The 26,122-nt window shown below is 35.4% G+C and overlaps 1 protein-coding gene across 1 annotated transcript; it reads left to right on the plus strand.

Annotated features, from left to right (window-relative positions):
• The first annotated feature begins 10,154 nt into the window (after positions 1-10,154).
• LOC149801299 (superoxide dismutase [Cu-Zn]-like) lies at positions 10,155-20,839 on the plus strand. The gene is made up of 5 exons (XM_089955351.1): positions 10,155-10,258; positions 12,067-12,155; positions 12,710-12,903; positions 14,721-14,856; positions 20,655-20,839. The coding sequence occupies exons 1-5, from the start codon at positions 10,162-10,164 to the stop codon at positions 20,757-20,759; spliced, it is 621 nt and encodes a 206-aa protein (XP_089811477.1). The 5' UTR covers positions 10,155-10,161; the 3' UTR covers positions 20,760-20,839.
• The last annotated feature ends 5,283 nt before the right edge of the window (positions 20,840-26,122 follow it).

Raw genomic sequence — 26,122 nt, forward strand, 5'->3', positions numbered from 1 at the left:
AAAATGAAGTTTCAGCCAAAGAAGATCCACCGCTCTAGGCAAGAGGGTCAGCCACGCATTGATGTGAGCAAGACATTATATCCAGAAAAGGCTGAGGAATTCACATATGCTCTTTCCAAGACGTTTGACTCAGAACACCCCAACGGCAGTGCCAAAGAAAGATGGGATTACATCAGAGAGACTGTATACAGCACAGCCACACGGATCTTTGGTAAGAAGCAATCAAAGAACAATGACTGGCTCGAGGCTAACTCTGCCACACTCATGCAAGCCATAGAAGAGCGTCGCAGTGCTCACCTGCAATACAAGCAATCCCCCTGTCAGAAGTCACTACAGGCATACAGGTCTACCAGAAGCAAAGTGCAGAGATTAGCACGGCAGTGTGCCAATGAATACTGGCTTCAGCTCTATCAGAGTATCCAGTCAGCAGCAGATACTGGTAACATCAGAGGCATGTACGATGGCTTAAAGAAAGCAATGGGTCCCACGAAGAAACTGACAGCACCACTGAAGTCTGCCACAGTCGATACCATCCACAACAAGGGCAAGCAGATATAGCGTTGGGTAGAATACCACTCCGCACTGTACTCCAAAGAGAACCACGTGAACAATAATGTCCTCAACGCCATTGAAAATCTCCCTCTCATGACCGAACTGGACGAGAAACCTACTGTAGACGAACTAAAGAAGGCCTTAGAGAAACTGTCCCTAGGTAAAGCCCCAGGGAAGGATGGCATCACAGCAGAACTCATCAAGTGTGGATGTAGCGTGCTTCTTACACAATTGCACGACCTCCTCTGCCAGTGCTGGGACGAGGGGGCAGTGCCTCAAGACATGAGAGATGCTAACACCATAACCCTGTACAAGAACAAGGGCGACAGAAGCGACTGCAACAACTACAGTGGCATATCACTTCTCAGCATCGTGGGTAAAGTTTTCGCACGCGTCATCCTGAACAGACTGCAGATGCTTGCTGACAGCGTTTACCCAGAGTCTCAGTGCGGGTTCCACGCAGAGAGGTCCGCAATCGACATGATCTTCTCTGTCAGGCAACTGCAGAAAAAATGAAGAGAACAACACAGACCCCTCTTCCTGGCCTTTATAGACCTCACCAAGGCATTCGATCTGGTCAGCAGAGACGGACTCTTCACAATCCTGGCGAAAATTGGTTGCCCTCCATAGCTGCTAAGCATGATCCAGTCCTTCCACGATGACATGAAAGGCACAGTGCAGTACGATGGCTCAACATCCGACCCCTTTGACATCCGCAGTGGAGTTAAACAGGGCTGTGTCCTTGCCTCCACGCTCTTCGGCATCTTCTTCGCAGTCCTGCTCAAGCATGCCTTTGGGACGTCCACAGAAGGGATTCACCTGCACACACGATCAGACGGCAGACTGTTCAACCTGGTACGACTGAAGGCAAACAGCAAAGTGCGTGAAGTAACCATCAGGGACATGCTCTTCGCAGACGATGCTGCTCTAGCCACCCACACATAAGCTGAGCTGCAGCGCCTGATGGCCCGCTTTGCTAAAGCATGTGATGAGTTTGGGTTAACCATAAGCCTAAAGAAAACAAACGTGATGGTTCAGGACGCGGACCCCCCCCCCCCCTCAAGCATCATCATCAACAACTACGAACTTGAGGTGGTGAGTCAGTTCATGTATCTCGGCTCTACCATCACCAACAACCTCTCGCTCGATGCTGAGCTCAACAAGCGGATCGGAAAGGCATCAACAATCTCTCCAGGTTGTCGCAGAGAGTGTGGAACAACAGCATGCTGACCATGAACACTAAGATCACCGTGTACCGTGCATGCGTGCTAAACACTCTCATGTATGCCAGTGAAACCTGGACTCTGTACGCCTCACAAGAGAAAAGACTGAGCGCCTTTCACATGCGATGCCTCCGACGCATACTCGGGATCACCTGGAGCGATCGAGTAACAAACAACGAGGTGCTCGAGCGTGCCAAGATTCCCAGCATGATCACACTCCTCCGCCAGCGCCGCATCAGATGGCTGGGCCATGTACGTCGGATGGTTGACGGACGGATCCCCAAAGACATTCTTTATTCGGAACTCGCCTCTGGCAAAAGGTCGATCGGATTGCCACATCTCCGCTTCAAGGATGTCTGTAAGCATGACATGAAAGCCCTTGATATTGATGTCAACACCTGGAAGAGCTCGCTCTAGACAGATCAGGCTGGCGACATGCTCTGATCACTGGTCTGAAAGCCGGAGAGGACAAGCAACGCTTGCTAGCTGATGAAAGACGATCGCAGTGAAAGAAGAAGCAGCTTCAACCAACACTTGACACAACCTTCAAGTATATCTATATATAAATAGATAATGTTCAATTGGCAACTACGCCATCCAATACTCAGTATTAGAATATACGCAGTTATTGGGATTATACCATGAAATCGAGGTATCCAAATGTGTTTGTATTCCTTAAATATACCGTGGAACGTTTTTAAATTATGTTTTGTGGCAGCAGGGAATAACGTCGTAAATTTTGCCGCGTCAATAGTCTTATTTTTAAGCTTCGTGTGATGTTTTCACTTGTTATTGTTGAAAAACCAAATATATGGTTATTATTTCGAACTAGGTATTTCAGACTTGTATTGTGCCTAAAATAGATGCGTAGAATGTGTACATCCTATATAAAATTAAACTATCTAGTCCTTTAAATTGCAATAGGTCGCTATTCTTAGTATTAGACACCAGGTTCAATACAAGGCTAATATCCCAAACACACCTTGCATGGCAACTATTTTAAACTGCCTCGCGGCGGTTAGTCCACGGTGTTTATTTTTTCTTTCATTTTCGACATTAGCACATAAGGAAATAGCTTGAATTTGCTCCCTGAATATTACTTTGCGTCAAGAAAGGGCTTCGCACAGGGAAAATGCATGTGTGTTATGGGGGTTGGGGTGCATATAAGCCTATTACTATCAGTGTCCATTGACTGGTCTTTGAGTGTTATTCTTATTTTTTTTAAATGTATTATACTTATTAAAAAGAAAATACGAACATATCGCCTCACTTATGTACTCTATTATTTTATTGATCATGTTTTGGGATTGGGGCAGGTTGATGCATCATGAAAGATGTGCATACAAACTATCCCTTGCAGAATATGCATTGACTATGGTGATAACAAAATATCGCTAAGGACTAGTACAGTTAGTCTCAGTTTTTTATTTACCCCCTCATGTAATACTTATCAAATTTCTTTGTGTCAATCTGTAGATAAAATCGCTGTGGAAAGAAATGTATTATTTATGCTTCAAAATAGCTCACTCCATATTTTCACTTTTAAGACGAGTCCAACTGCAAACTGGCATAGACCCAGATCTGCCGTCGCAACATAGACCCTGATATACAAGCCCTTTAAGCTACGGTAGATTAATACCCTTTTTGCTTTCAGTTTGACTCGACTTATAAGTCAGTATAGACTGTATTTTAACTGAAATAGAGAACTATAACGTTAAGGAGGTTCCTACAGTAAGATTGTAACAAATATAAACCGTAAAAGCAATAGCAAAGATAGTTTCCAAATACATGATGGTTACAAAATAGCAAAATATCGTGCAACCTGGAAAAACTATTTTGTTAGAATATATGAGCATACAGTTTCTATCATATAATGTTCCGTATTTTCTAACTTTAAATTTGTATTTGGTCGAAACAATTTATTCGGGTGTTCGTATGATGTTTTTGGTTATTTTCTCTTGATATAAAATGACCATTCAATAACCTTTACGTCATCACTAATGCTCTCCAGATCAGATAGCAGTTCAACCAATTAACATAATAGAATGTATATGAACTAACGATTGTTAGATAAAAGACATTGATTTAATGGCATGAAACTATGAAATTGTCTGATGGATGACGGAGGTTTTACATGTCCGTAAATGACTATCTCGAATTTCAAACTAATCTTTGCCGTTATGTGATCGCGATAAAAAAAAATGACCACACACAGTGTATCTTTAGATATGTCAATTATATTGCAACATAGAGATGCTTCTGGGTCTGAATCTCATATACATAAACGAAAAATAAACACACACACACACATACATATATCTATGTTTGTGAATCAGAATTTTGTTAATAATTTATTTGGTATTTAAGTTCATTTTGCCTTATACGACGGTTTTCGTAATAAAGGTACAATTATAATTGTTTTAACTTTGAGTGATATCCGACGCTGATTTGTTTTTAAAGGTACTGCTGATTGTGCGACATATCTGACGTTATTTGCGTCGTCCATTCCTTTTTGGACGATATTCGTCTGCTTTATCACACTTATTGATTCCTGCTAAATTATCATGTTTATGGATTGTACCTAGATGATTCATATTTCAGATACTAGTTTACAATCTGGTATTATTTCACGTGGTCGCAAATACTAACTTTTATAGCTTATTTATAGGAATGGTCAAGTGATCAGTTAGAGAAAAGTACGTTTGTGTTTGTGTGTGTGTGTGTGTGCGTTCGTGTTTGTGTTTGTGTATGTGAGAGAGAGAGAGCGAGATGAATAATACTAATCTAACAGAGGTAATTATATTTATAATACTGTGATAATTATATATTGGATAATACTACAATGATTTCATTGGATAAATTTATAGTTATCATCTATCCTCTAAGATATACCTATTCTGTCATTTTAACGTGTCTTAATTTTGACCGACACCTTCTTATCTCTAGCAGAGTGAATGAGGCCTTAACATTTGTCTTTAGATAAACCGGAACAGCACCGATACTACGCCACAAAACATACGTTAGATAGTCTATGTTTGTTGATACACATCGCTGAATAATAGGCATATCGACATATCATTGAGATATAAACGATACTGACTTAATAGCATGCATCTATACAACGTTACTGAGCGCCGAATTGCGAACGATTTCTGAAATTAGTGAACTAACTTTTGTTTCTTTTTTGTAATTTCTACCCTTTTCGTGTACAATATGAAAATTGTGGAGGAAGCTGTAATTGCGATTTAGCAGAAACAGTAAGGAACAAAGGGAGTTCAAGACAAGATTAATACTCTAATGTACTGTTTTGCAATAACATAGATATTTCTGTTTATGCATTTGCATGTGATATAATAAAAATCTATATTTGTATTTTTTCATTAAAATAACCCGCAAAAAGCGCAATATGAATTCAATGTTTATGGGTCTTTCTTTACAATTGTTCATATAGTGTATTATGAAGTTAAGGTAAATATGGAATATTTCTATCATGATTGTACATACAAGGTTTTATGACGAAAATGTTGAAGCCATGAATAAAATAATTCATATATGTTATCTAGTGACCATCACCGAACATCAGATCCTTCTTCGAAATTGTAATATGAAAATTAAAGATTTGATTTGCTCTAGTCACCCTTGAAAAAAAGGGCACAATATTTTAAACCTACGCCATTTTACTTGACAATGTTAGGACTAAATACCCTCTATATAGTGAACTGGTTAAATAAATGCATGCTCTTGAAAGAATTATTACTAACATAAATGTTTTATTCGGTTTCATTTTACATAAATCAAAATAACGCAGCATTTGACTGGCTCGGTAAAAACGGATTGGCAGAATTAAAGATAAAGTTAAGAGGACAAGATATGATTATATAATTTATGTCAAGGCATTCTCAAAAATTACATACTAAAAATTTTCATTATAAGAAACTCCATACAACATGTTGCGTTGGATTTATCAGTACCTAATTCAATGCCGCATGTTTTGTTTACCTCAGCTTGATCTGTGTATCTAGCCCCTTCACCACCCCATGTGTTAAGAGCTATTCTCAAATTCTTGTAAATAAACTATGTAACCCATTCTTTCCTAAAGTGCGAAACGCTACTGGAGAAGCGAAATGAGTAAATATATTGAAAACACGTATAAAGAAAGGTGATTGATTTAATGTCCTATCTGACGGCAGTCTTTGCTACCGGATGAAATAAAGCTGATTCGTTTAAAGTCCTTCCTAAACGCGGCCTTTGCTACATGATGAATACTGCACTGGGTGTCTGACTTTCTAGACGGAACATAGGAAGCCTTCAAAGACTCCATTGTCTTAACTTTCAAAAATAAATATAGAGACAATATTAAAAAATCTAATCTTTTCAGAATGGAACAAGTTGACAAACCAGCTAATGCTGTTATTCACGACGTTTTAATATACATCAACAGTAGCGAACAGTACAAAAATTACTTACACCTGTAAACAGAAATCTGACTATTAATACATGCACGCAGATTACTGTCTCCGTAATCAGTGTATAACCCGGAATATTAAATACAGTGTACAGCCTTGCTTTCGATTGATGAAAGCATTCCATTTGATTATTTTCTTATTCCAGTCTCATCGCGTGTTCTTTCATTAGATAACTTCTCAATATATACAACTAAAGCTTAGAAATCGTTTTTCCTAGGGGCATATAAAGATTTCCAAACATTCTCCCCAAATCTACACGAAGATATATTATCTTTTTTAATCTTCTTCATCAATGAAGCTAACAAGGGTAACTAAAGAGTTAACCGTCTCTTTAAAGATGAAAAATAAAAACAAGAACAACTTCTGATCGATTAACACAGTATTAGGATAAACGTTGACAAATCAAAAAATTTAATTAGCCAATCTGAACATTTATAAATAAATATGAAAAGAAGTACTAAACCATCTTTGAACTATTTTATACAAATTGAGACAATGACAACAATTACACAATAAGAATAATCTTACTGTATATAAGCCTATCGTCCGTTTGTAAATATATGCATATACCATATTGATTTACAGGCATATGCGTCCGAATATAGCTCTTTATAATTTTCTTTCTATGTAAAGTATTACAAAAGCACTAAGTAACACGCAATCTGGAGAAGACAAACCAAAAGGAAGGATAAACTATAAGCAACCACACGAAAAAGAAGAAGCAAAATTGAGTACAGGATCAGCTAACTGTAGTACCTGAAATAAATATAAACAAAATATAATAAGGTCGTTTGAAAAGGTATCCTTTTTAATTTAATGTTTAATAAACGTATAGACAGATTATGGTGCAGACTTCAATAATTCCTGTCGAAGTTTCAAAACAGATCCATAAATAAAATTCTGTAAGTTCATTATAATCTTCTTATTATTACTTTAAAAAAGATCTGTTGACCATGCCACTTTTGGATGTGTCGAAGAATATCTAGGTATATGTTTGCGTCGATATTTTATTTAGCTCTGACATACTAACACAAAATGATATTGGTTCTCTCTCATATTACAGAAAACACGATTTTCTATTTTAATATGATGTGTCTTACGATTTAGCCCATCTACCTGTTTTAGCATAAAATATATGTGATGATGTTTACAATTTAGTTAGTGCCATTCTATTATTTTTCTTATAAAATACAATTCTTTACATAAAAACAATTTGTAAGATTAATATGTATCTTGCTTGAAGGTTCAAGTATGCGAAGTCGTTTTGTTTTACAATTTTGTTTCAAGAGTTTCTTTACTGATCTAGGAATACATCAGTATTATGTACACCTTTCTGCAAAATAAGTGTCCAAAACCTTAGTGGAATTCTCCCCAGTTCACCTACTACAACGTCATTCTATTGATCGCTAAATAAATGCAGAATCGCAAATAAACTTTTCCAACAAAACAGCCGTGTATTAAGGCCCACACTTCAACACCATATGATAGAAATGGACCAATAACAAAAGAAAATAAATTGCATAAAATATATGGCGGTGTATCATAAAATGTATTCTGGTATTGTTGCTTTAGCTTCTTCATATGAAGCCCCGCCGTATATGACATTCCTAAATATCCAAATTAACTGACATTTTTCATTGCAGTTCTATTATAATAAATGTATGTTATTCGCGAGTCTACCACCTTTCGGAAGAATCATAACTTTAGTCTTGGATGAATGTAATGTTTAATTTCATTAGCAACTATAATTTTTATACTCATATAACCCCTTTTTACAAGCGGTGGCTACTTGCTGAAACAAATTACAGCAGTCAGCATGCAAAAATTAGGAACATCATTGGCGTGGATATGTCAATATAGTCGAGCCATTAAAACCATATACTGGCTTTACATTTGCTTTGTGAAACTCTGTATTAATTTTGAAACGTATCTTTATACTATCTCAGACAATTGAAAACTATATACATAGACGCTTTCGGCAGTGAAATATAAAAGGAAATGGTCTGGGGAAATAATTATGTTTTCCTACAGTAAACGAGCTGATTGTAGCGATTACAAACATGTATACCGTAAACACAAAATATAATGAATTCTTGGTACTAGTTTGCTATCTCCCTATTCAATATAAAATGCACAATTTTAAATATGGATTAGAGACACACTTCCTTCTGATGAAAACATTGGTTTGACTGGATTCCTATTACTTGTTTATCTTTTTTTGCAAAGTAGATCAGTGCAGAAAATTTTTGAAATAAATCTTTGAAAGCTTTTTTAATGGATTGTTTATAGGATATAAAAGGAAAAGAAAAACACTTCATAATCGTGAATAATACAGAAACTGTAACGAATCAGTTAAAAATAGGGCTTGAAATTAATGACATGGACTGAACTATGGCTATGCCCTGACGATGGCTATTTTGGTGACGTGATTGAAGCCTTTTGTTATCGCTAATCCGAGTAAACTGGTCTTAATCCTGTGAATAAACATGATATTTTGATGAAAGAACACGTGATATTGCCAGGAGCCAAACTCGAACATTTCCGTGTTGCTAACTTATTCAAGGGCCTAAATGAGGGAAACTACAGAAATTGTTTTTAGAGAATATTTAATAAAAGTATGCATGCATCAAGGACATAGACAACAATAACGTATCTTAAAAAGAATCACATGTACTGCCTTATGCACACGATCGTCTTGTACAGTTTTGTCATACAAGGAAGGGTTTGTTTTAGTATGCTAAGCAATATTGTTAACTATATTCTCATTTAGCCATAACTATATATCATGGTGTTCAATGAGGAACTTCAAGAGAGTAGCCGGATTGATGAGAATTACCCCACCACCCACCCTCTTAACAAAACGAAATGTATCATTCGACAATGAAATAGAGAATTAGACAAACTTGATTTACGTTACTTGTCTCTAATAAAGGTTGCCTGGTTAAGGTCACGTGTTTACTGTTCGGAGTCTTTGTTAATGCGTAATACTTTAATGCAACCCAAAGAAAGGTGTACGCGTCAAGTGATCCTTAGCAACAAATGGGCAGGAATGCTACACACTTTTTAATTTCATGTCACCTAAATCATTTGGAATTATAAACACTAGTCACTTTGAAGTCTACGAAATTCACATCCAGATTATCCTGACACCTGGCCGACCAGTCTTAACACTAACCTCTTAATGTTGGGCGCATTGCGAGGCACCTCTTAGTACCATTTTTATAAATCTTTGTTATCACTCGGCCGGCTTCGAATCCGCGACCTCCCGCATCCATGGCGGACGCTCTAACCACTTAGGCCACCGGAGCGGTTCCTTACAAAGATAAGGATTGGCAATGTAAGCTATATATATTCTTGCTGCAAACTAGGAGAGATATTAATAAGCATTTCGCGCTTAATACTACGAGTATTTATTTCTACATCTCGAGTAACGACACATGCGTGTCTTTCCATTTCAGATCTTTTCATTGTTTACGATGAATCAGGAATAATGAATAGACAATTTTTATTTCAAAACGCGAAGATAGCTGTTGCATCTGCAAACAAAATCTGAACATAAACTGCCTACCAGCCTCTATATCAAACTTTTGCCACCGATATATCTCAAAACTAAAGCGCGAATATTAAAAAAACTCTAACAGCTTGGTATATTTCACAGGAGATAACAAAAACAAAAGCAAATTGATTTATGATTTGTTTAGGAGATTAAACCAAACACAACATTAAGATAACCATTTGGCCAAATCATATGATGTTTTTAACAATAAAGGATTTAACGTAAATTATAGTCTACTCCAATAGTTTTAGGCGTACACAATCAATAGGGGTTGTCGTTCTCCTCACCTATATATAAAGGACGGTGCATTGCCTAAGTCACACACAAACCGTATCCGTATATTGTAGAGAAGTACTGTGTAAACATGTCGTATGAAGTAATTCAGATTGTGCTTGTGACAGTTGCGGTATCGTTCCTGACAGTAGATGGAGATAATCCTATAAAATGTCCGGGCAAAATCAGTAAGATTTTCTTTTCTTGTTGATCCTAGAGTCTTTTAGTGCTTAATACTAGTGTTGGGTTTAATTGTGATTTATTTTAACTCACATACTGAAACAAAAGCCCAATATTGTATATTACTGAAAAAACAAATTGGATGTAAACATTAAATTGATTTCATTATTTAATTTTTTTAGAAATAGTCATCATTTCTTTTCAATAGATTTGACAAATCATGCTTCCATAAAATAATAAGTAAACATAAATTGTGATACATGTCATATTCATAAATTAATTGAAAGTCAGAATCAGTATATTGGGACAAAACATTATTTTACTGTAGCAAATAAAATATAATAAACTGTTATAAGTGCACCGAAAAATTATGATTGTTGTACTTAATAATTCAAAAAGCAAAAACATGACTTATCAACACGTTGAAAAGAAAGAAACTTCTTGTCTACAGAAGTAAATTATAAGGGAGCATCAACTCAGTAAGCCATGCCGTCCGGGTCTGAGTCAGTATAACTAATTGTAAGATAATCATTATTATTTTGCTTGAAAAGCTTCAAGGTAGTAAAACACAGTGGATTCTTATAAACATAACCGCGACTGACAAGTATGCCATGAAAATAAAAATATTTTAGCCCATGATTGATAATAGACGATCTTACTAACGAGTTTTCCTCTTACTCCCATACATGCGGTATTGCTTTAGCATGGCGGATCACAAATTTCCGACATATAGTGGATATTCCCAAACGTAAATTTTGATATTAAGTATACATTTAGACGACCAATGCTAAATAGTCAGGATTATACGCACGTATATATAAATTATACGTACTACTTGCATTTATGTGTTTGTTTTCATATGAATGTTAAAAAATAGATACATTCGAGTATTAATAGCGATGTATCGTTTAGCTATATTCCATGCGAAATAAAAGCCAGGTCAGCCACGCGAACCATGCAAATGTGAAAGCTTTATTAGATAAATGGTAAAGCGAATGTGGCGATCGTTAATGCGCATTGGAAATTCTAGTCCAATCGACAGTAAGACATTTGTGGCAAATTAAATATAGCATAAATGAGTAGAAGTCATTATTAATGTTACGTTAGCTCCAGGATTCACAATATTGTCTTTTGTTACACCTAAAGGGCTTCATAACTAGCGAAAATCCATGGTGGTAAATTTTTTGGCAATAACGGCAAATTATCGATAGTTTAAATGGTAATGTACAATTATCGTCTTGAACATGGTCAGATATATTTGAGTAGCTCTGAGATAAATAACGTTGAATGTACACGGTGTAATATTACTTGATAAACTATAAGAAAGCACTAAATGTTACTTAATTGTAACAATTATGCATTTTTTCCAAAGTCCTTATACATCAAACCGCATAACGTTTGAAAACACTTACTATTAGTAGAATAACCTAATAATAATTTAGTGCAGTTAGCAGACAGGTGGTCGTGTGTGGGCGACTTGCATCATTTGCTCTGTTTGTTTGGCCGTCACGAGTAATTGGGTGTATAGACGGAAACGGGTACCGATTTTTTTTTTTTTTGAATGACAAGAAACAAAGATATGTGTAAACAGTTTGCTCTCAGTTAGTTGTGATATTAATATATAATGTAAACTGTACTCATTATATATCGTGCTTGGGAAATCAGATGCCATTGAATAGCTCGACACTATATAATATTTTGTTATGTATTATACATGTCTTCCTAGAGGATAGAATATGCAGAAATAGATCCGATATTTAAATTAAATATGCATGCATGGAATTCCACATTACGTCATTTGCTTTTACACTTTCAGTTGAGGCTGAATGCAATCTACAGAACAATCCAAATATGAAAGATGTTTCGTATCAAATTGGAGGATCTGTGTCGTTTAAGCAAAGTGTGGTTAGTATAGATGTTGTAGTGCTGGTTGTTGTGATGGTGATCTCTGTTTGAAAGGTACTAGTAGTGTGCAGTAGCAGCATTCGTTATATATGATGATGATGATAATAATTGTGATGGTAGATTATATCATCATGCATCATAAATGAACCAACCTAAACTGGAAATATTTAGTTAGTAATCGAATTCATCAACCAGAACCACACATACAAACGCGCACGAATGCATATTCTCGCAAAGACTAGTGATTGACTATACTCTCCTCCTCCGTTCACTCACTGGGGGCTTAATGCACTAAAGAAGTAATCATCAGCCATTACAATAAAGTTTTTTTTTATCGTGATTTATTGCAACGGGGAAATTGTAATATCATAAAATGTATTAGGCCCATAGCTGCATTTTCAAATCTCTTCAATAATGTTACATAAATTTATGTCGGTTCTTGGTTTTGTTCAACCTTTATGACCAAACATTGCCGAAGCATTTCAATTCTTATTCCAATGTTTTGTAATTTTTAATTATGTTAACTTGATACATATTTCATTGCAATTTATCAGACTAGTGATTGCCGACGTAGACTGGGGTTGGTGGAAATTATAACTAAAATAACAGGACTCCCCACGGATGACGGAACTGACTACCACGCTATACATGTGCATGAATCAAATGACCTCAGTAATGGATGCGAATCGATGGGTCCTCATTTCAACCCCCTGAATACATCACATGGGGGTCGACGAGATACACTCGAGTAAGTAACGCGTAACGCACAAATTATGTGACGCCAAAACGATGGTGCATTCAAACGATGTGTTCATAGCATGTATTGGCCCGTGCGCAGGAAAGCTTTAACAAAATAAAACAAATTAATTCCATTGTAAATTTGAATGGTATTAAAGAGAACCTAACTGATAGGCAAGGTTATACGTTTACGATAATTTACTATCACTACCATAACCTAACTGATATACAATGGTATACGTTTACGATACATTACTATTACTACAATAACCTGACTGATATACGTTTACGATACCTTACTATCACTATAATAACCTGACTGATATACGTTTACGATACCTTACTATCACTACAATAACCTGACTGATATACGTTTACGATACCTTAGTATCACTACAATAACCTGACTGATATACGTTTACGATACCTTAGTATCACTACAATAACCTGACTGATATACGTTTACGATACCTTAGTATCACTACAATAACCCGACTGGTATACGTTTACGATACCTTAGTATCACTACAATAACCTGACTGGTATACGTTTACGATACCTTAGTATCACTACAATAACCTGACTGGTATACGTTTACGATACCTTAGTATCACTACAATAACCTGACTGGTATACGTTTACGATACTTTACTATCACTACCATAACCTGCTCACTCTGTCAGACTGTACCATCTTATAGATTGAAAAATATTTACATAAATACTTTTGCAATTTTATCTCTGCTTTAGTTATTAATTTCCTTGGAGTATCCGCCATATTAAGCAGACTATGCATTTATATATTATAGCTTGTCAAATGATAACATTCTAAAATCACAACATTAACTATGCTATATGATATGTGGCCTTGTCTTTTGTCTTTTATGTCAAGCGGAATGTGTAATGCCATGACGCGTAATGGGTACGTTCATTTTGGATAGTAGTATTTACCATGGCAAATGTGAGAGACTGTTCCCATTAGCATGCTCGATTGAATATATTAAATGTTTGCATAGCTTTATTTACTTAGACACTGCGTTATGCACTGCCACGTTACTTATTGGCTATATTCATCTAGTAAGGTACAGTTCAACAGTGGCAAAAGTCCAGGACACAGTGATCTTCCTTTCACGTTCCGATAATTACATTCGCATATATGTCACTTTTTTTGATATTGTGGTCATACAACCATAAAGCTTGATGAGTAAATTGAATCTGCTCAATACTGTGAAATGTTGGGATTATGCCAAAGATTACCAAGCGAGTCATCGTATCACACGGAATTCTTCTTTAACATTTAAAAAATATATTGGTAAGCTTTAGATGAATTCAAGAAACGTTAGGCATGTGCATGAGTAACAAAATATATTGAATATTATTTATGTATTGCGGACGTTTATCTGTACTAATATTCCTACTACTTCCAACCCTGTACGAATGATTCAGGTGTTGATGAATTGCGATGCTTTCCTCACTAGTTGTAATACATTTCTTCAAAAGAGTATGTAGAGAAATATGTTCTTCAGAACAAATATTTCGATGTTTTAACTGATTTGCTTACTTGTATGTAGAACAGAGAGAAGCCATTTAGTGCTAAACCTTTTATGTCGTATTACTGTCTACTTAACAACTATTAATGAGCGCAAAGACATATCGGTTCGTTTGTCGGTGAGTATGTCCATCCTGTAACATTTGCATGTAGCCCAGTATCGTAAGATGAACATATGTCAAGGGATCTCCTTTTCGGTCGTATGAGTCAGATAGTTGCATAGTATACTACTGGAAAATACAATTTCCTCAAATCGTATTTTAAAAAAATACATTTTAGGATGCGACATATCGGTGACTTTGGAAATGGACAAAAATTTGACAGCGAGACCTTAGGAGGGCATATCTATGACAAGCGCCAAGATCCTTTATTAAATTTGGTAGGAAATCACTCCATCATCGGCCGCGGTCTGGTGGTAAGTTTTTACTTATTAATTAATTAAATTATTTTTACATTTTAAATATCTACTGACATACACGTAATTCAAAGTTAGAATTTATTACATTAAAACATATAATGAGAAAATACATGTAAACAAACCAGTTTTCTGTGAAATAATCCTTCCCGTACTTGTGTAGTTAAATTGCTCCTTTGACAGCTAACAATCATATGTACACCTACGTCTATGATATTTTGTCAAACACAGAGTGGTTCGTTATCTAAAGGTATTGAATCCTGACCAGACGACTGTGGGCTAATTAAGCCCCACCCAAATAGGAGGACACCAGTTCAGCTTCAGCTGTGTGTCCTTCGTCAATACACTTGCTCTCTTGCTCTGTTTATCAGACTGAACTGAAAGCATCAGAACATCATTAGTAAACGATTCACTGGAGATCATTGTACGTAGTTTAAATTGTGTCATGCATTGGTAGCAATTTATAACATATTTTATGGGAAAAACACCTGACAGACTATTACAAAAAAGGACGTGGAATATTTTCAAATTGATATGTTACAAAGCTTGCATACGTCTGTGCCAGTGCACTCTTTCAGGCGGCCATAACTTAATCAAAGTACTATCATTGAATGTGTACAACGTCTGAAGAGTGTTATTTCGGATTTGTAAGAAGTACAATGAAATAAATAACGAATTTCATCAACTAAATCATGTCCACTGGATCATGTACACAATCTTTCTTCCCTTGCATTATTTGACCATCTGTCAGCTTCACGGCGGTTTTAAAATTCTACATTTACATTAAATAGTGCAAACGTTTGTGGGTAAGGAAACGGAATAATCTTTAAAGTGAAGGTTGGGGATTGTTTTGAATCTGCCACAGGTGTTTCGTTTGCTGGATAAATATTTGTTGCGTTCCATGTCTGAAGATATTTCAACTTTAGCTTGGTCTTCATACTTATGATGTGTCATTGTTCATGAGATAGAGACTATACACATCAAAGTATTCAAAATGCATATTCTTGGAAAATATTGTATTTATTCAAAATAAAGGCAAGTATTTTTATGTGGTTTTATGTCGTTCAATATAATGATAAATATGATTTTTGCTTATTATAAGTGCATTCTCTCAATTGCTCTATACCAATATTTGATGGCGTTCCAATTCATTTTAAGTGTATGTGTTCGTCTTCCAGTTTCTGCATATGGCACGTATAACTGGCTGCACTTTAACATTTCAAAAACAAACACGAATATGTCTATGAATTATTTGAAAGATTTAGCAATTTTCAAAGCCTTCAAACTTCTGACTTTTATAGCTGAACAGAGCAATAGTACTATTGAAGAAGTGTCGCTGGCAATCTATCCGTGGACCAATATTCCATATTCCGCTGGCAATCTATCCGTAGACCAATATTCCATATTATTGTCTCTTGGCTTTCCATGGTGCTTGCCTTTGGAAATCTTTTGAACTTATTCATAACAATCCCAATAAAAATATATTCATTTAATCTTCTAATATCTCACCGTTATATATATATATATATATATATATATATATATATATATATATATATATATATATATATATATATATATATAAAGTAAATGTTCTCTTTCAGTCTTTACCAACGCATAGCATACTAGTTTTGTTTACATTCACTTTAAGTTACCAATCACTAGAATGAATACTAGAGTTCTTGATTTAGAATAATTCACATACTTACACGAATAGGATCTATTGTGTTCTTAGTCAATGTGTAGATTCTGCCATTCTAATGTAGATTTAACTGAAATCCTAATCCATGGGACACCTATTTAATCGAGGTTATAAAAGCGCATTAATGTACAATTGTAACAACGAATGATTGCAAGTACTGCTCAGCTAGTTTTCCACGTGACCAAGAGATCTAAACAGAGCGAATGTTATTAGTCCAGGTGTGTTTTTCTTTCAAAGCGGATCGTTTCCATTTAGTCATTATGAGATTTTGAACCACACGAAATACCTCCGAGACAGAACAGCATGACAATGTGCGAAATTAAGCAACTCCGAAACTGAAAATCTGACTTTGTCATTCACTTAAACGTTTATTATTCAAAGGTTCACTCGAACGGCATGCTTTCCTGTATACAAGGAGAGAAACTGAAATCATTACTAAATTGCATAGACGATAAGTTGACACTTGTAATGCCGGGAAATGTCTAAATCGACAGTTAGAAAAACACAATAAACACCCGTCTGTTTAAGATATTCACCCCATTTCTTTATAAAATGATTGATATTATTCTTTTTCTGGCAGTGTGAAATGTGTTTACCAAGGATTATGCATGCTACCATTTTTAGAATGCTACATAATAAAATATTACGAAAGGAAAATACATTAAAGTCTTGATTACAAAATGATAAAATGAATACTTAGACGGATGCTTAGTCCGTGTTCATTAGGATGCTTATCTGATTTGAACAATTTAGTACATCCTACAGTCTTAACGTTACGAATCTATCGCATGTGTTAGCGCACGTGAGCTTGATATGACGGGTACTGCGCACTCATAATGAGAGTCTGGTTGAACCTTCCGTGCCGTATTATGTTCATCTTAAGTCTGAATCATCTGCCACATTTACCCAGGGCGTACCTAAAATATTTGGCACCCGGGGCGGATACTTCCCTTGACACTTCCACAAATAATTTTAAAAAGTAAACACACATAAAAATAGATTAAGTAGGTTTGAAAACCTCTTTTGGTATTTCAACACTTCGATGGCACCCGTTTCTGGTTGTCAGCCGAAGCATACCGCCCCCCCCCCCCGCATCACGCGTAATATGCCACTGCACACGCCGTATTAGTGCTTAGTCGGTACCCACATTCTCAGCCAGTATACTACGTCATAACCGGAACAGCAGCCACATAATATTTAAGAGTTTACGTATGGTTTCTTTTGTTCCTAAATCTTGTATACGATGGTGACTAAAGTAAACCGGCGAATTGCACGGAATCTACTTATATTAGTCTCATTGCTAAAACTGACTGATTTCTGCAACAAAAAAAAAAAACAGAGCAAACTGTTGCTAATGGCTTATCTGGTTATGATGTATACTAGCCGTGCAAATTTGATGTCTCAATTCATGAAGATGCGAGCTTTGATCGTGAAGTAATATTTCCATGCTGCCTGTATTATCTTGAAATAAATGTAAATGATGGAGTAGAATGCCTCAACCATCATGCAGATAAAAATTGGTTTACAAATAAAATCGTTTGAAATATACTGCAAAGACAAAATGGAATTTGTCATAAGAAAACAGAAAGTTTCTGATTTATCAAATTTGATTCGAGAAATTCAACCAGTTGGCTTGTCCAACAATGTCACTTTTGCAGTACGTCAGATTGTTCATATTTTACTCGTCACCAATGTCCTCTCGATACTTGTTATTTGTCTATTTGATTTTGATGTCAGAAGCAGAAATGAAATCCGCAATATTCCTTACGTTTCTTTTAAATCTTCGTCACACAAAATTAATCACTTACTGCATACGTAGACATTTACATTTCAAACAACTCTCCACTCCATCAACTCTTATCTGTATATCGATATATCTATGTTTATCGTTTTAGGAGCATCAGGGTCGATGCAGAAAATAACATATTTATTGAGTTGAGGATTATGGGTTTCGTGTAGGAAGAGAAAGTAAACAAGTGTGATTAGATCGGTTCCAAAAAAGTCACATGCAATGAATATTCCAGTCTGTTCATTTGTAAGCAACGATTTCTTGAAGCTGTACCATAACTTGTGCGCACTATTTTGTTTCTTGTGTTCAAGGTAGTGCCTAATATAAGTAAGCCGTTTGCAATGGATCTGATGCATGACTCCTGCACCGGATTTTATAACAAATGTATAAAGAAAAATAAAGAAAAGTTATAAAGTCTAAATTCGTGAAGTACATGTAATACCTTATGTTTCCACTCAAGCCCACCCCCACCCCCCCAAAAAAACAAATGGTGTTAAGACATCGTACCAAGTACTTAAGAATATCTCACATTGTTTGCACACGTGATCCGAATTGTAGCAACCTACATTTTCGTTCGAAATCGTAGATAATTTAGCTACATATATTTCAGTATACAATTATATTTGATTTGCTATTTGCTATTTCTAAGAAGCTACATATTCTACCTATAGATTTCAAGCAGGTAATGTTTGATGTAAGGTCGCTTAATTACCGAAGTTTAACGTCCTTACTAGCTGCTGTTTAGGTGCGGTTTTGGCAAATTGCAGCTTCTAATTAACGTGCACGCTCTGACATTCCACCCGCATAAAATTGTCCATATACCCAACACGAGGTGTCTGCATTAACGGTATATCAACAATAGCATAACATACCAAATTAGTTTAGAGATTATATCTGTCGTCAAGTAAGGATGGAGCCTGACTTCGCCTGGCAAAATATATGTTGAGTATGTGAGATTTTGCATCATAATCGTATACTCGTAATTGAGTCAAACTGTCAAGTCACGTGCACTAACCTTCCTAATGTGGAAAACGCTAAATCGAAAACAACTGCTTGCAAAATGGATCCAGACGGACAATAACGAAACATGGGACATCAATATAATTGGTAGCCAGCCAGTAAAAATATTTACCATATTCTTTTAGGAAAACCAGACGCCACTCGGCCTGTTGTGTCAATGCCAGTTTTGATTATATTTGTCTCCATGGAAGATCTTTCGAAGTTACTTGAGAATCTGGTTCAAGATATACAATTATTTTTAAGTCAATATAGGCAGGGAATTCTTAATGCAGTTTCACGTATCTAAGAAAGTATCTCTAGCAAACTGGCTCAAAAGATTTTTGTTACATGCATATACTACCATACTCCAATTAGGCTTTAAGCTGGAATGCGTGTTTAACGTAATAGTCGGCAAAATGACGGCCAACGCATCAGTTTGAGACCAGATACATACAAATCAGGTCAATATATAACTCAGGTTACCCATTTTCTGCCCATATGATCTGAACGGTAAAAGTTTTTAACGGTGTCGCAGCAACATTCTTAGTTTTATCAGTTTGATTTCCACATAATTATTTCCTCGCATAGTTACGCAATTATCTAATTATCAACATGTGGTCGCACTGTCTTCATAGCATTACGCTTGATTTGGCATCCTCGCTAGAAATAAAAGTAAAATGAAAAGGTTTTTCTTTCTTTACCCTATTTGATTTGCGACGTTAGATGATTTAATCAATACATATCCATACGTGGTACATCTATCTTTCAACGTTATATGAGATTAGTAATGTAAATTAGTATACGATTACCATTTTGTCATAACCACAACTATAGTTAATTACAAATGGTATTAGTGTAACAGTATTGTGTCACTAGTTTGAATTTGAATTGACGCACTAGTTCCTACTGTTTCGAATATTTAAATCTACCTGTTGTAAACATGTCTATACTGTGTTCCGATCAGGTCTGTATTTTGTTATAATCATTTATATACTATGTTGTAATCAGGGTTATATTGTTATAATCATATCTATGTTATGTTGGAAGTATTTGTTAGTTTCTTACCACCACCGAACGGTATGGCATACAAAGATCCGTTCTGTTACAACAAACAAACAACAAGTTAATTCACATATGTGATATATTTCCAACGTTTATTTCGCTTTATTATGCATAAACAAAATGTTATTGACTAGTTTTTTTAATATGTTCATACTGGCTTCCTAACTTTAGGATTTATTCAACACCCTTCTTACATTTCACATTAATTGAACATTAACGTGATATACTGTATGTATAACATTTCAGCTCAGCGCAAGACAAGACGACAGCGGTCTCGGTGGTGATGCTCAAAGTCTGATAGACGGAAACTCCGGTCCGGCTCTGGCATGCTGCGTAATTGAACGAAAGTAGCAGGAACAACAAATAGTTCTTCTGTTAATCTTTGTGATAACACATTAGTAATGCTAGTATAAATGGAACTTGTAAAGCAATGCATTTCTAGTTTTTGGTTGATTTCGTATACTGTTGACCAAATTTCTCATATGCCATGCATTTCGCTTCAGTAACAACAACTCCGCATTGACGATACTTACTAAAATTACTTTTAGAAACGAAACACCTGCTGTTTGTAGTCGAGGGTCATTACCATTTGATACGAATATATATATATATATATATATATATATATATATATATATATATATATATATATATATATATATATATATATATATATATCTCCTGTTCAAGGGATCAGATAAAAAAAAATAATTCATCCGCTGCTAAGACACGAACCGGCGAATGCGTGTTATGGACCATATTGCTTTACCTACACACACCAATTCCTCTTGACTAAGTGAGTACACCTACAAAGAGTGGAACGAGGTCTTGGGTGTTGGCATTCGTGTGCAGCAGACACATTGGCCTGGCAACATAGAAATTAGCTCTCATCGAAATACACACGCACTCTGCAAGTTTCAAATATACAATAAAGAGAGTGAAATCGACTATTGGTCCATGTGTTACGGCACCCATAAACTTGTCTGCAAACACGCATCCCATTATTATATCATATGCCTGGAATTACGCTTCATTAACAACAACTCCGCATTCAGAATACTTACTAAAATTCTTTTAGAAACCAAACACCTGACGCTTGCAGTCGCGGGTCATTACCATTTTATAAGAATATATATATATATATATATATATATATATATATATATATATATATATATATATATATATATATATATATATATATATATATATATATATATATATATTCGGATTTGCATACTAAATGTTATATCTAATTAATGGTGTTCCTGGCATATGTAGCGCTGTCTGCATTGGCGAATTTTTTTTTTCATTGCTGAAACTTAATCTGTATCTTTCAATAAAAGTTAATTACAGTTCCAAAAGCTTTGTTCTCTTAACTTTTTCTAATATATTAGTTCTTATTTATTCTGGTTCTATAAGATACTCACTGGCACTCGTGAGGAAAGCGTTATACAGAAAGAAAAGAAACGAAGTGTTGCCTTTTTTATTGCTGTTTGGTTTCTTCCATATGTATCTGTGAGTATCAAGACTAGATTCAATGCAAACATCAGTCAAAATGTTACCTTTGACATAAATTGAATATTGTTTTTATGTTGAAAAGTGCAAATATGAAATTAGGATTGGATTATCAGGGCTTAATTTATGTACCATATAATCGTTTTTAGTACTACGAACAGTTACTTCAAAGTTATTATTCTAAAGTATGGCAAACCTCCCCGCCTGCCGAATTAGATTAGAAAGAACCAAGCAACATCTATAGTCCCATGTTTTCAGTATGAAAATCCCCAGTACTGAAAAGGCGGTAGACGGTATTAATATACATGCCATATCAGCTTTTAGGATTTTGCATTGTGAATTCACATTTAGCAAACGGACAATGATGATGGTGGTTATAATGAAGATATCCAACGGAGATGAGGATGATGTTTTCAAGTCTTAGTTTTGTTGGAGATGCTATGAATGGTCATTGTAATAATGTCTCACAGGACACGAGGACTAGTGTCGAGTGTGCAAAAACAACCGAACTTATTGAAATTCTGGACCAGTTGTGGACAAGGACTCAATATGAGCATGCCGAAGTTAAATACTTTAAGAATCTGGGTTAAATTTTAGAATCTTGAATAAAGTTATTTTTTTTTCAAGCTGTAGCCTTTACGTGACCTTAAAGGAACTTTAAAAACTTGTAAAACATTATAAGTGTGTGACGATAAATGCGAAGATGACCAGGAGGTAAAATCCGATTGCAGATATATGCTTTGACAGGATCAGGGACATTGCAGAGAACTCGAAGTATTATCTTGAATATTTGAGACAAAGTACAGAGTTATGTTGGCTCGTCGAAGATTTGTTATTAATCGGTTAATTTCAAAACCTTGTAAAAGTGACAAGGAACAAATATCGCAAGAAACATTTTCTATGTAGTTTAACAATCTTTCCATCTAGATAAGTTCACTCCGCATTTTATAATAGGAAGTAAACGCCCGGAAAAGTATTTATTATCAGTACTGTGTCTTCCAGTTTATAAGTCGACTCCAACAGCAAGCTGCTTAGATGCAGATCTGTAGTCGCATAATGCATCATCAAGTCTGAGTCAGTGCAGTTTGTTAGGATTAATCGTCAAAGCAAGTATTTTATGTCACGATCTGCAGGCGTATTATGCAACGGCAGATCAGGTTCTATATTGTTTGCAGTTGGATTCGATTTATCAGCAGTACATTGCTGTAAATTGGTAAGTGACGTTGAAAGTAAATTATCTGCTGAGGATCGTTGTAGTATTTGCTTTTTATATATTTTGTATAAAACAAAAGGCAAGAAACATACCCATCGCCTTTATCTGACACTGTTCTTTCAAGATCGACAAATATAGAATAAACCAATTCAATTATTAATGCAGCCATTTTCTCTACCGGAAATTTCGACCTAATATGGTCCGTCCTGGCGGTGATGATGCATACCGTTTTCACCGATTGCGTTCTCTCTCTCTCTCTCTCTCTCTCTGTGAATATATATATATATATATATATATATATATATATATATATATATATATATATATATATATATATACATGTGTGTGTGTGTGTGTGTGTGTGCCCTCTCTCGCACTGCTGTGATTGAATATAGAGCAAAACTATTTTCGTGTGTTAACGCTACCGTTTGTTTATTCATCAATTCATTCGCTCATATGTAAAACAGGAACTGCTCAGACAACATTAATCTTCCTTTATTTTTGAGTTAAGGATAAAATTCCATTTATTGATGAGTTCAGGCATTGACTCCCTATTTTATTTATAAGCACACGTCTCTTTGCTCTAAATTTCTAAAGGTATGACCATATTTGTGTTTATAATTCTTGTTGACGCATGTGACTAAATACACGAAAAGCATTGAATAATCGAAAACTATCATTAAACGTTTTCTGACATTAAATTTACAATGGTGTACTTTTCTTTATCATCAATAAAACTATTATTACCACAGTAGTAAATCCCAATATTTAAGAGAACAGTTTAGATATGATGCTTTCACTGACCTTAATGTTTTAAGACATTCATACTCACTAGAGCGCTGGCTTTTGTTCATCAGTCGAATCGAGCCATCTATACAACTTGGTTTTGAGAGTATCTTTTAAACAGGTTCAGTCTCTGCACACATCTGAAATTATTTTATGACAAGTTACAAGCTTTCAAGCGAGCAAAAATATATATAACCAAAAAAGAAAACATCGAGACAAATATTAATAATTCCCGTTTTCAACTTGAAGTTGTTATGCTATACAATTTCAATGAAAATCATAATACTTTCGTTTATCACTCTGTCTCTGTCTCTCGCTTGTGTAAGTAAGCGACAAAATATGCACAAATCTGAGGAAAGAGAGATATAAGCAAACGTGGGCTTGATAAAACTATTGAAACTGAATTTACATCATGTAACCTACAAGAGTCATCTAAAGGTATGTGTACCCGTTAAATGGGATTTGCCTGCTGTGTTCGCAATACCAATAATACAAAGGTGCGATAGCCTGTGGAGAGTATGCGGTTCTTGTTTAGGAGGCATAGAGATACTGTTAAAACTTATGATAAAGTTCTAAAAACAGAATACTTTTAAATATTAAAATGTCAGAAGGTCACTCCCCTCCTTTATCTCACTCACTGGATTGGCTGGACAAGTGACAGACAATTCGACCAACAGATAAACAAATGGATGGACAATGCAATATGACCTTAAAACGGATTTCACATAATGACCACCACCTCTCTCTCTCTCTCAGACAAAAAGGATACGAGCGAAGAACCATGAATAATGTTTCTGGACCTATGACAGTGTAATCTACAGACAAACCGACACATGGAAAGGGAAAGATAGATCAAAGATAAAAACAATGGAATGGTCGTAGAGATGTTAATTAAAGCATAACAGTGGTTTGGATCAACTGTAGATACATCAAATTATTTTACTTATCTGGTTCGTCATTTCGCATAACTTACAGCTCATTCTAGTTTTAATACACTCGCCGGTGAGTACATGGTTGCGCTCTCAGTGTTCATTACGTTATCCGTGCTGTGATTTAGTTCCCTACTTTCTACATTTAAACCATCTTTCGTATTGAAATCATATGTGTGTCTTACATTTAGTTAAACAATATTAATTACAATAAAAGCTCGAAAGAGAAGCTATTCATCAATTTGTAAAGAGGAATTTGAATAGCCGAAAAAGAATTCGAATAACATTTGGAAGCGATCTGGGCAGGGATGTGAATCGTTCATTCACTCTGCCAATACATTGTTCAATGTAGTAAATCTTAACTCTACTGGAAATATAGTATGTGCTTTTATATGTGATAAAAAAATAATATAAATATATATAGTATGTTGTATCCTTGATATACCACTAGTTGTATAAATATTTGTCATTACAAGGAAACTCGACAACCTCGTTTTCCTTTACTGGAAATTGTATGCATTTCGTGGTATATCAACGATACAGCCTACATATACATTATGTGGACACACACACACACACACACACACACACATACACACACCTTATATTCTTTAATTATACATATGTAGAAGTATCTATATGTTGTGTTCTTTCACACACACACGTATACACATACAGTTTATTGTTTTGTTTTGAATTTTCTTTTCTTTATTCTACACTAAGGTCCCCACAGATCCATAGGCACAGCGAAACATACCAAGTCTTGCTCTTGAAAATGTACGTAAAAGGTCTCTGCATTTCTAAACTATACAGCTAGGGTTTCTCAAACAAAATAGTTTTAATATTATTTGCTAATGTTCATTTCATATAGCCACCAAACTATATATTTCGATTTGCGGAATTTTGTGTTTAAATATATCTGTTTCTAAAATAAATAAGTTTATTTTTCGGGATTGCTTCGGATTTGGCCTTGGAGATTTTTTTAACGTAGCTTTAACAATTTTTCAGTCATATCGCTGCTATGTCTGCAGTGTGACAGTTTATAGTATGTCTAGCACTGGGGCATCATGCCGCAGACATGTAACATGCTGTCCCACCCACTCACATTATCCTGACACCAGGCCGACCAGTCCTAAGACTAACCTCTTTAATGCTGAGCGCCAAGCGAGGCAGGTGTTAGTACCATTTTTGTAAGTTGTTGGTACTACTCGACCGGGGATCGAACCCACGACCTCCCGCATCCGAGGCTAAAACTCTAACCAATATGC

This window comes from Sinohyriopsis cumingii, chromosome 4 (genome assembly GCF_028554795.1).
Source record: "Sinohyriopsis cumingii isolate HCF-2022 chromosome 4, ASM2855479v2, whole genome shotgun sequence".
NCBI lineage: Eukaryota > Metazoa > Mollusca > Bivalvia > Unionida > Unionidae > Sinohyriopsis > Sinohyriopsis cumingii.

What these genes read in the sequence shown, in the direction of transcription:
- LOC149801299 (XM_089955351.1), top strand. Translation starts at nt 10,162, where the DNA reads ATGTCGTATGAAGTAATTCAGATTGTGCTTGTGACAGTTGCGGTATCG. An exon ending in TGTCGTTTAAGCAAAGTGTG is followed by an intron (nt 12,156 to 12,709) that starts GTTAGTATAGAT and finishes GCAATTTATCAG; the next exon opens with ACTAGTGATTGCCGACGTAG. An exon ending in GGTCGACGAGATACACTCGA is followed by an intron (nt 12,904 to 14,720) that starts GTAAGTAACGCG and finishes AATACATTTTAG; the next exon opens with GATGCGACATATCGGTGACT.